Raw genomic sequence first — 12,744 nt, 5'->3', positions numbered from 1 at the left:
GCAGAGGTCAGTTGCCCTGTAGCCGTGACACCACCGCTGCAACCTGTAAAGCAGTGTTCTCCAACTCCGGTCCTCAAGAGCCACCAACAGGTCATCTTTTCAGGATTTCCTTAGTGTTGCCCAGGTGATGGAATTATTGCCTGTGCAGGTGATGCAATTATCTCCTTGGAAATACTAAGGAAATCCAGAAAACATGACCTGTTGGTGGCTCTTGAGGACCGGACTTGGGGAACACTGCTGTAAAGTGTCGCAGAGAGGAATTGCTGGAGCAGGGGAGACAGTGTATAGCTGTATTTTATATTTCCAACATTGCAGGTATACAAGTGGTGATTTCCTGATGAAGAAGTAATTGAATACTTCGAAATTTATTATGATGGAATATAGGCTGAACTGGATGGACAAATGTCTTTTTTCGGCCTTACTAACTATGTTACTATGTTACTATGAAATGCGTAGAATATACCACCATCTTTCACTTATTTAGTTTGGATTGGAATCTTGTTCAGCAGCGCGGGTAATATCCACAATTTTCCTTTCATTCTATATTTTCAACATTTGCATGCCTATGGGCTGAAAAATTGGAAAGCGGAAAAACGATCCCTAAATGTAAATTTATTATTCTTGATTACACCACGTGTCTTCAATTGGATTTTTGTAACTAACATAATACTTCTGTGTCTAGATATCGTTGCTACATACTTATTATGTGGCCCTCAGGTGTACTTTTGAGGATCGGTGATAGGACTATAGGAGCATTTACACTCCTTGATGGGTAGCATTAAATGACTGTGAACAGCAATGTTTGTCAGCCAGAATTCGTTAAGCAGCCTGTTTATACCGCCAGACTGCTCCCTAGATTGTTCAGAGCACATAAGCGCCATTGTTCTTGGCAGCACAGGTCCAAAATACACAGGTTGAGGCTCTGCCAAGAACAGTGATATTTCGGGCAAAACACCTATTTTGCTCATTCGAAGGTTGATGAGCAACCTGTTTAGACGGCATGACTACAGTTAATCAAGCATTCCTAAGAACTCTCATTCAAGATAATCGTGCAGTCTAAATACACATTAAAGTACCTGGAAAATTTGACTTGAGGTGAATATTAAGAGAGGTAAAGCAAAGCAAAGTCGACACAAGTTAAAGAAGACCCTTCACCAGATTTTTCATTTTGACCTAGACATATGATGTAATAGTACAGAGCAGTTTGAGATATTTTTTTTCTTTTGCTTTTTATTTTGCCTCTCTGTTGCAGAAATATTAGCAATTAAACTATTTTGTACCTAAAAGGATAATTTTTGTTAAGTTCAAGTGGATGTTATCAGAGATTCACTGGGGCCGCTTTACTTTTTTCACCTCTCTAGGAGGTTAACTAATCATAAGCAAGCAGCAACACTCAAGAGAAAAAAAAGAACCACACACACTCACACACACCCGTCACCATAGGTTAGAGTGTTTTTCTCACTTGGAGGCAAGTAATGAGAGACAGCTCTGATTTCACTGCAGAGGGATTACAAATTGCTGTGAGTATAGTACAACTGAGTGGCATTACTGACATCTTTGAGCTTCCATCTCCTGTCAGTCCATACATCCAAAAAGAGAACAGGAGAAAGCTATAGCCTTAAAATAATTAACATACTTTATTTCAGACAATTAGTAAACAAAAGAAATAATTCAGATTAAAATAACTAAGAGGAAACAAGGTGCAACTGATATAATCGAACCAGGCTAAGGACAGGCAATGCAAAGGGTCATCAGATATCAAGTATCAAGTATCAAATATGTAAAGTGCGAAGTGCAGATGAAAGCGTGCCAATGCTGCTGTTAGCTAAAAAAAAAAAAAAAAAAAAATGTTGATGTGCCTCGGTGCACAAATATCAAGCACCAAAAAGGGGCTGGCAATGGATGGACTACAACGCTGCACCTAAGTGGAAGTAATCTATGCAGTAGAGTGCGGCCTAAGCTAGGCTCCAGGAGGGTGAGCAGGTCCGAATATAACAAGCATAGGAGATGACCCTAATATAAATGAAGCACAGTGGCAGAGACATTACCTGTAGCCATGGAACGATTCCCCGACGCGCGTTTCGCGTGTAGCTTTTTTTTTTTTTTCACCCCTAGAAAAAGTTACACGCGAATCGTGCGTCGGGGAATCGTTCCATGGCTACAGGTAATGTCTCTGCCACTGTGCTTCATTTATATTAGGGTCATCTCCTATGCTTGTTATATTCGGACCTGCTCACCCTCCTGGAGCCTAGCTTAGGCCGCACTCTACTGCATAGATTACTTCCACTTAGGTGTAGCGTTGTAGTCCATCCATTGCCAGCCCCTTTTTGGTGCTTGATATTTGTGCACCGAGGCACATCAACATTTTTTTTTTTTTTTTTTTTAGCTAACAGCAGCATTGGCACGCTTTCATCTGCACTTCGCACTTTACATATTTGATACTTGATACTTGATATCTGATGACCCTTTGCATTGCCTGTCCTTAGCCTGGTTCGATTATATCAGTTGCACCTTGTTTCCGCTTAGTTATTTTAATCTGAATTATTTCTTTTGTTTACTAATTGTCTGAAATAAAGTATGTTAATTATTTTAAGGCTATAGCTTTCTCCTGTTCTCTTTTTGGATGTATTTACCTATTGTTAAAGCTGCCTTTCCTAGGCATGTATTTTTTCTGAGGTTCCTGTCAGTCCATGTTGGGGGTGAGGCAGTACAGCTGAGTTTAGTTGCATCAAATTACAAACCCTTTTGTCAACTCTATTCTCATAGTGCTGCTAGCTCAGAGCTAGACTGCCACTGCATATCTTTTACTACCAGGAGATGTCAGTGAAAAAACTCTGGTTTTCTGTGAGAGCTCTGCAGTGAGTGTAGGCTGTCTGACATGATATATCTCACATGAGAAACCTGTTCTAAACTATGGTGGAGACGTGGTCTTCTATCCCTGTGAGTGTTGCTACCTGCTTATTATTGGTCAGCTTCATACAGGGAGAAGAAGTACACACCCACAGAGAAAATTATCTGATAACATCTACTTGGACTTAAAAAAATGAACGCATTAGGTGCCAAATACTTTGATTGATACTATCTCTGCGATGGAGAGGGAACATTTAAAAAAATAAAAAATAAACATTTTATTCCGCTCTGAAGCCACTACTATTTTGCATGTCCAATGCAACATGAAAAAGAATGTGATTAAAGATCTTCTTTGACATGTATGTAACACAGGAGTTTTATTGCAAAAAATGTTGTTAGTAGTGTAGACAATATATGGAAAGTGAAAATCAGACCTGAATAGCCCAGAGCTGATTATGTGAAGGACATGATGAGCCGTTCGTTCAGATTGTGCTCTGCCACATTTCTTGTTTTGACCTTGGCTAAATGTTGACTTTGCTGTTTTCTGCTTTTATGCATTTACAGTTGTGTGATTTTCCTCAGTCAGTCCTGTGATGTCAGCTTCCACACAGGGACCATTGGGCACTTGCACAAAGGCAGATTTCAGTCAATATTTAGACCAGTGAATATTTTGTGATCAGTTTTATTAGGCCAAAGACAGGAATGGGGCAAAAACATTGCAAAAGTGCAAACCTTCCATTATAATTTGTTCTGTTTTTGTTCCACTCCTAGTTTTGGCTTAAGACATTTATTAATATAGTGCACAAAGTATAATGCACTTGGTACAGATTGCTATGCATGTTAGACACACGTCTCCTCCTGATTCCACTTTATTTGGCACATCTTATGATTGGTTTTAGCAACACGCCTTCTTCTAGACTTCTTTCAAAATTGTGAAGAAAGTCATTAAATAAGACTTTAGTCAGTTTTTCACATAATTCTGGCATCTTTTGCAGGGTAAATCTCCCTCGCTGTGCGTGCTGCCACGTACTCATGCGCTAGACATCTTTTTTGTGAGAACTTGGTCAGCAGTGTATACATACTTAACTGAACTAATTATATGTATTAACCCTGAATGTACTAGGGAGGGACATTTTCTTGAGCTCATTCCCCTGCTGTCAATTTTTTTTTTTACATATTAGCATTTTTTAAAATTTCCCTACACTAAATGAGAGCTTAATGCAATTTTTTGTACTGTTTCTAATTTTAAGAAACTAAAAGTGAAAATGTATTTTTATACTGTATGCGATTTATACCACAAAGGTTCAAAACGATTCACATAGAGTGGAGTCTGCCAAGAAAGCAGAACTATGTTTCAAAAGATTGTTTAAAAAATAAATTCATTAAATGTGTTAAATATGTAATGTAATTGCTGATCTGTTTACTCCTGTAATCGCTCTCCTGAGTAAAGTTCATTCACTGTATCTGGAATAAATCTGGGTTAATAACAGCAGGTGACAATTTAAGTTTCTCATCTGAGTAATAAGTTGAGTAAATATGAGCTGCACAGAAATAGGATGGCACATTTTGGGGACACATCCAGGTGACTAACATAAGATCCATTCTGGATCAGTAGCAGAACAGGATTATATTACATTCCCTGTACATTTGGATTAGTAACAGGGTGGAGTATCATTAGATCCCTCACTACATTAGGTAAAGAATGAAATAATATTGTATCCACTTCTGGATCAATACCAGGATGGAGTAATATTTGATCCTCATCTGCATCCATTTTTAGTGTTTGCCAAGCCCCAGTCCTCACAGATGCCCTAACAGATCATGTTTCCGGGATTTCCTTAGTATTGTACAAGTGCTGGAATTATTATCAAGGTATCAGAAACTGACACAGTCCTGTAGTGAGGACTGGAGTTTGGGAAGCACCGAATTAAAGCATAAAGTAATATTATATCCACTTCTGGATCAGTGACAGGATGTAGTAATATTCAATACTCATCTAGATGAGTTAAAAGGCAAAATATACAGTATTAAACATCTGGATCAGTAACAGGGTCAGAGTGGCAATATAATCACATCATCTGTATCGGTAGCAGAACAGGACAATATTGGTTCACATTTGGATTAGTAATAGAATTGTGTATCCACATCTGAATCAGGACCAGATAATGATAGATTCACATCTGGATCAGTAACAGGTTGCAGTAGTATTAAAATTAGATACATGTCTGAAGTAGATTCACATCTGGATCTGTTTTGGGTCAGTAATATAAGATCCACATCAGGACCAATTAAAGGATGGAGTGTTATTAGATTGACATCTGGATGAGTAACAGGGTAGAGAAATATAGTACACTCAGTAACAGTAGGAAAGTATTAGATGCACATCTGGACCAGCAACAGAACTGGGTAATACTAGATCCATATCTGGAGCAGTAACAGGACAGGTAATAAGACTTACATCTAGATCAGTAACAGGACAAGATCATTTTCAGTGCACATCAATCCGTAACATCAATATTAGCTTTTGATGCTTCATTTGATTACCATTGATGTCAAAACAGCACCAGTTGTCATCAGACTTTTTCACACATTTGTAAACTCAAAAATCTGGTGACTTGCAACATGTAGTGTGGCTTTTTGAAGGGTCTGATCCAGAAACAATATGTAGGATATATTCTCATATCAGCCTCCCTATAACTTTTCACTGAAAAAGACAAAAAAGCCAGATCACTGGATATGTGGAAACAGGGTCTAACCAAATGGGGTCCTATTAGGTAATAATCTGGATCAATAACAAGATTGAGCAATATTTGATACACAAAGATAATTCAAGAATATCTGGCTCAGTAACAGGTGGCAATAATATGTATACATCTGCATCAGTAGCAGGACAGGGTGATATTAGACATGCAGCTGGACTATGAATGGGTCAGAACAATATTACATTTATACTGGGTTACTAATAGGATGGAGCAATATATTACTATTGTAATATAAAAAATATCAAAATATTAAAATATGAAGTATATCTCTAGATCAGGAACAAGACAGTCTCAGACTGGTCACTTATTAAAGAATGTATTAGATCCATATCTGAGCAAGTAACAGGACCGGGTAAAAATGAATAAACTGGGCATGGCATTATTAAATTTGGGATCAGTATCAAATTGTAATAAAATAAGATGAATATATGGATGAATACCTGGCCAGATAAATACTCTTCTGGATCAGTAATGCGCAATGGGTTAAACATCTGGATCAGTTACAGTTAATACTGGGCTCACACCTGAAGATGGTCAGATTCTCTATCACTAATGGGAAATATTTCATACACAGCTTAATAATTAGAGGACAGAAAATAATATGGGGTAAATCTACATATATGGAAATTTATTAAGGTTCATAGCAACCAGAATAATTGTATCACTAGGAAAACTGATATATTCAATATATATGATCATCAGTACCAGCACAGGGAGATATTACATAAATGGATCAGTAACATTCCATAGAATTAGGCAAACAGTCCTGGAGGGGTTCAGTACTCTCTGACACCAGGGTCACTCTTCTGAATACATGTGCATATTAAACTAAATATAGAGTGCAATGAATCAGACATTCATTAATCAGTGGAGATTATGGCATATAGTTACAATGTGTTTCATTATTTGTCATATAATGTATCCTCTTTACTGTTATTGTTAACCCTCGAACTCCCTCTAAAGCACACAATATTCCTTGAAGTGTTAAACCAAGAAATGACTCAGCGATCCGACCATTCCTGTGTTCCTCCACCCACTCCGGATTTTTCAGAATAATTGATGTGCAGCGTTCCCACAGTGCTTTCCTCGGAGAGGACACGGGAGCACATTGGAATTCACACAGACGGATGAGATTAAATACAGTCGCCTTGAAATGCCCAATAATTGGCTCAGAATGGTCTACACAGGACCGCTGTTTGGCTGCAGAGAAGATCTCCAGAGCTGTGCATGCAGTTAGTAATGTCTTACTGGATGGATTGGAACAGTGTCCTGCTGCTATTTTGTTTGTTTGCCCCCTTTTTTTTTTTTAGCCTTTTGATAAAATAATATTATGTTGTCTACAAAAAAGGAGAGTATTATTAGTAATAATAATTTTAAAAAGATTATGTCAATAGCACATAACAATTATAGCATTAATAATAAATAATAAGAATAATTTAAAAACGAATTAACCTATAATTGTAAAATTAAACAAACAATTATATATATATTTAATACATGCACTAATACATAAACATATATATATATACTTTTTACACATATAATTGCCACACTTATTTGTACCCATCCTAGCATTCCATTGTGCTTCCTTTTTGGGATTCTACTTTCTGCACCCTATGGCATTTGCCATGAATGCCCAGCAGTAGGGGATGGCACTTACCTACTTCTCCCGCAGAACAGGAGCCTGTGTCAGCGCTGCCACATCCAAGCATCATCGATCACTTGGTGGAAAACAGCTCATTTTATAGGCATATGACCAATTAATATTACATTAGTCCTTGCATCCTATCAGAGCGATCTATTATTAAGGAATTAGTAACCCGGGCCCTTCATGTAGTGTTACATGCTGCACACATCCACACACACGGCCATTACCTGCACAGTCTCCAGTGTCGGATTATTGCTGGGGTTTTCTAATTCGAGATTAAAAGCAAATCCTGTCTTTCACTGGGTGTAAATGTACAGTTCAAAATATTCCATCGTGTGGTCCCTGGAGAATGCTCAGCCAACCCCAAGCTTCATGAATGTTTTATCATCATCCCAGGCTGGAGTGTGAGGGGGAAACAGGAGCAAATCACTCTGCCTAATTGCTAATGAAAATAAGGGGTCTTAGATGTGGATATGAAACAGAATATTACTAATGTGGATTCCTATACATTTGTAGCAAAGAATATATATATATATATATATATATATAGATATATATAAAATCAATGGTGCTATATAAATAAATATTAATATATACACATACACAGATATATATTATATATGTGTGTGTGTATGTATGATTCTAATAAATGGATAATAATCATTTGTTTGCATCTATATATGTATTTACTATTTGACTTATTATGAAGAGTGTGTGTGTGTGTGTGTGTGTGTGTGTGTGTGTGTGTGTGTGTGTGTGTGTGTGTGTGTGTGTGTGTGTGTGTGTGTGTGTGTGTGTGTGTGTCATTTTTCAGCTACATATTACTTGTAGACTCTCCCCTTCTTTTGTTCTCTATTATTACATGTGTCTATCTCTATGGCTAGATGAGAGCCAATGTGCACATGTCCCTGTATTTATCGTAAACCAGGCAGCATGGAGGAGTCGTTTTGACATTATCATGTGTCACTTAATCGTATCTCCGGTCTCTCCGGCCCCACCGGGAGCTGCCAGCGCCTCCAGACCGGGGAGCTCAAGCAGAGAACCGCACTCCGCAAAGTTAATTTCAATTCCCGGTGAGGATTTCACGTGGTGCCTCATTGTGACCTGCACTAATTAGTAGAGATAACTAATGATTACTTACTTATTCTCTGTAATTATCTGCATTTTAGAATTCACTGTGTAATTTATTAATTCGCTGGTAAAAGTGGTTGAGCAATGGTTGGTCTGCAGGGAGTGGGAGAAGGTGGCCTGAGCCGGCGGCTTTACACTTCTTCTCCTCCAGACAATCTCCCTGTGTCCTGCACCATCTCAGCGTTTAATGAGAAATCTGAGCATAATAGTTATATTTAGGGAATTTATTGCAACTACATTGGAGGTTCAATATAGAAACATTAATATAAAAAGGTTATTGTGTAATAATTACATGAGGAATTTTGAAAAAAATAATCGTTTACTACATTACACTCTTTATATATAATAAAACACAATGTAGATCACATAACCTTTCCAACCTAGTTTCCCAGTCACATCCCTTTAATTAACATAAAAGTCCTCCCCCCTCATCTGTGGATTGTGATGACATAAACTCCACACGTGTAGAGCTAAACAGGATATTGTTGTCATAGGTGCAGATAGATGGGAGGTAGGAGATAGATATTAGATAGATAGATAGATAGATAGATAGATAGATAGATAGATAGATAGATAGATAGATAGATAGATATGGGATAGATAGATAGATAGATAGATAATAGATAGATAGATAATAGATAGATAGATAGATAGATAGGAGATATGGGATAGATAGATAGATATGGGATAGATAGATAGATATTAGATAGATAGATAGATAGATAGATAATAGATAGATAGATAGATAGATAGATAGATAGATAGATAGATATGGGATAGATAGATAGATATGGGATAGATAGATAGATATTAGATAGATAGATAATAGATAGATAGATAGGTAGATAGATGATAGATAGATAATAGATAGATAGATAGATAGATAGATAGATAGATATGGAATAGATGGATAGATATTAGATAGATAGATAGATAGATAGATAGATAGATAGATAGATAGGAGATAGATAGATAATAACTGTTACAAAACAATAGTTATTGATGATGATGATAATAGTAAGTGTAGAGATAGATAGATAGATAGATAGATAGATAGATAGATAGATAGATAGATAGATAGGTAGATAGATAGATAATCCCTGATACAATCCAATTCTTATTGATGATGACGATGACGATGAAAATAGTATGTGTACATATATAAACACGCATACTATTATCATCATCTATAACAATTCTATTGTAACAGTGATTGTAGATATAAACACAATAAAGTTTGTATATATGACTTTTCCCCCATGTAAGTTTGCACATATTATATGTATTCCCCATAACGGCATTTTCTCCCCAGGATACATGCAGTGTGTGTGGGATTTGTACTATGGTGTGACACATGAATACATCTGTGTGGTGCTGTGATATTGGTGCTTATAGAGACCTGATGGAATCTTGTGCCCATATAGGGACAGTAGCTGACACTAACACAACAGCCCATTCCAGTGATTGACCACTTCTGCTCCTATTGCTTCCTGTCCCAGAGTGAGTGCAGGGGATGGAGCTGGCCCTGGTGCTGAACATACCAGGGCTATTCCTATGTTACCTCCTTATACCCCCACATTATGTATCTGATGTGATATTATTATTCCTGTATCACTGCACCTTTATAACACATATTGTATACACTTATTAAATACTGAGATTTCTGGCAATTAACCATTGCAGGACCTATGACTGTTCCACACATAACTGAGCATTGTTTGCAGTAGTGCAATAAGCAGATGATCAGTGAAGTGATTAATCAGAAAGCATGTGGTTATTTCTTTTTTTTTTTGATCACAGAAACAATGTTGAGTATCCCTTGCGTTTCATATGCGTCTATGGCGAAATGATTGAAATGGTTGTGAGAAGAATATAAGATCTGTCTAGCAGGCGGGTACTTGCCCTCAGGCTGCAGGTAGTTGGTGATCAGCCCCAACTAGTGCAGAGTAGGGCACTGAGTGCTGCCATAGACAGCCCAGGAATCGGGCGATGATAAACGCATGGCAATGGCGACCCTCCAGGGAGCGGATAATGTACAGCTCATCACACCAAGCCAAACACCCCCAGCAGGAATTCTTTACATTAACTCCAATGATCTTTATTTGTTACAAATACCTTTTTATAAGGAATGCACCTGTAATACACTGGTCACGAAATACTCAGACCCCAAAGCAGAGCTCTAATATTTACATCGGTTTATTTCCATAGAGTATGCTGGAAGTTTCACACCAAGTCCAGACAAACTTTTCTCAAAATAAGATTTCTTTACAAACAACTGTCAAGGTTTTTTTACTCCTTTTTTTTTTTTTACTTTTGTTTTTCATAAAAGACGAATTAACATTTGGAATAACTTAATACATTACCATAATAAATAAAATCGTCAATAGCAAAAAAAAAATAAACAAACAAAACAAGTCAATCCAGTCTCACAGGACAGAAAACCTGGAATCAATACAGCAAAAAAAAACGGTCAGAATATATGTATGTGTGTGTTCAACAAAACGCACTATTTACACTACTGCGTGTGCACAGGGCCCCAATAACTGGAGAGGATTGTATGAATGAAGGCTATATGCAGACCCCATATTTATTACCGGCAATTACAACCCTGCAATCGTGTCTGGCGAGGTGGGGACCCCCATTAAATATGTAGCAGCAGGCTGAGCAATGCAGGAGCTGCCCCTATACAGGACTGCGGGCCCTATGGATGGAAATCTACAGATGCTGGGGGCTAATGAAGAGGACTCAAACGGTATTTGTACGTCTCTATTAAGACCGGTGTTTTCTGTGCATTTAATTATGTGGAGGAAATAAAGATTGAAAAGCAGCAAATCACCTTGTAACTTTGTAAACGACACATCCCCATATGCTGAGAACAATTGATTGTAAACGAAATAATGGGAATAAAACAGTGATACATACACTGGGGTGATGCTATCACAACAGGGGACAAATATACTCATCATCATCATCACAGTAAAAATAGAAGGACTGTATATGTATAAATATTTCTCTCTGATATATCATTTCCTTGGCACTGGCCTCGGTGGGATCAGTCTCTTCTCCCGGGATCCGCATTGTCTTACAAAGAGTTGGAATGAATGGGGGAAAGAATAAAAATGTGCCTTACTTGTGCATCCCTGGTCCAATACACTTCCTGCAGATCAGCAGGACACTAGAAGGAGGAGGCTGGCCCTGCTGATATGTGCAGGGTATCTGGGAAGAATAAAGCTCTCGTGTCCGGTAGAAAATCCCCGCTGTGGCCTAAATCCCCGCCGAGTACTTCATCCGTTTCTGTTTCTGCCGCTGGTTGCAGAACCAGACCCGGACCACGTTCTTTTTCAGGTCCAGTTTCTCCGCGATGGCCGCGATCTTCTCCGAGGAGGGTCGCGGCTGGATGGCGAAGTAGGCTTCCAGGGACCTCTTCTCGGGGGCGGCTATGGACGTGCGTTTCCGCTTCTTCTCGGCCCCGTTGAAGAGCTCGGGCTTGGTGAGCTTCTCCCGGTGAGACTTCTCGGCCTCCTCCAGCCAGGCTTGCAGGATGGGCTTCAGGGCGATCATATTGTTGTGGGACAGAGTCAGGGACTCGAACCTGCAGATGGTGCTCTGGCTGAGGGAGCCCACCCCGGGGATCTTCAGGTTGGCCAGGGCAGAGCCCACGTCTGCCTGGGTCACCCCCAGTTTGATCCTCCTCTGCTTGAACCTCTCAGCAAATGCTTCCAAGTCCCTTGGATCGGCGTCTACATCGCTCATGCACCCCATGTGGGACGGTAGCCCGTGGGCATGTGCCATGCTAAGTGCCGCCTGGTGCATGGGGTTCATGCCTGACATGTGAGGGTGAGCTGGAGTGGACACCACCGAGCCATCGGGTCCTGTGATGCCCCCCAATGTTAGCCCTGGAGTGATGTGCTCCAGAAGTTCTGCTTCCAAGGGCTGGTGGTGGTGATGGTGGTGGTGGTGGTGGTGGTGGGACCCTGCCACCCCAGAAGGATGGGAGATGGGCACGGAGGAGGACGAGGAGGCCGAGGTGCAGGGGATGGTGTTCATGGTGTGGTAGGTGGCTGTGTCCGGCTTGAAGGGGCTGTGGTGGGGCGGGTGGTGGTGGTGGTGGTGCTGGCTCTTGCACTGAGACACGATGTCCACCGCTGCCAGGGCTTCCGCGCGGGCCAGCAGACTCTCGTCCAGACCGCCGAATATATTGCTCTGCAATGTCAAGTAGAAAGCACACATTACTGTCTGCTGGGAATTCGCCGATCACAACTTTCCAGAATGTTAAAAAACCCTGGTACAGAGAGAAGAGAGAACACACAACTCCAGATCCAGGCAACATCCCAGGTCATAAAAATTAATATG

At 39.5% G+C, this 12,744-nt stretch overlaps 1 protein-coding gene across 1 annotated transcript in view; it reads right to left on the bottom strand.

Annotated features, from left to right (window-relative positions):
* Window positions 1–10,563: 10,563 nt before the first annotated feature.
* POU4F2 (POU class 4 homeobox 2) overlaps window positions 10,564–12,744 on the bottom strand; it is a 3,005-nt gene continuing 824 nt past the window's right edge. The window contains exon 2 of the mRNA XM_069744035.1: window positions 10,564–12,594. Within this exon, the coding sequence (XP_069600136.1) occupies window positions 11,656–12,594 (939 nt within the window). The 3' untranslated portion in view covers window positions 10,564–11,655. The remainder of the gene's footprint in view (window positions 12,595–12,744) is intronic.

The sequence above is a fragment of the Ranitomeya imitator genome, chromosome 1 (assembly GCF_032444005.1).
Source record: "Ranitomeya imitator isolate aRanImi1 chromosome 1, aRanImi1.pri, whole genome shotgun sequence".
Taxonomy (NCBI): Eukaryota; Metazoa; Chordata; class Amphibia; order Anura; family Dendrobatidae; genus Ranitomeya; species Ranitomeya imitator.
The sequence above is the reverse complement of the archived record's forward strand: the minus strand, read 5'-3'. Positions and strand labels throughout refer to the sequence as shown.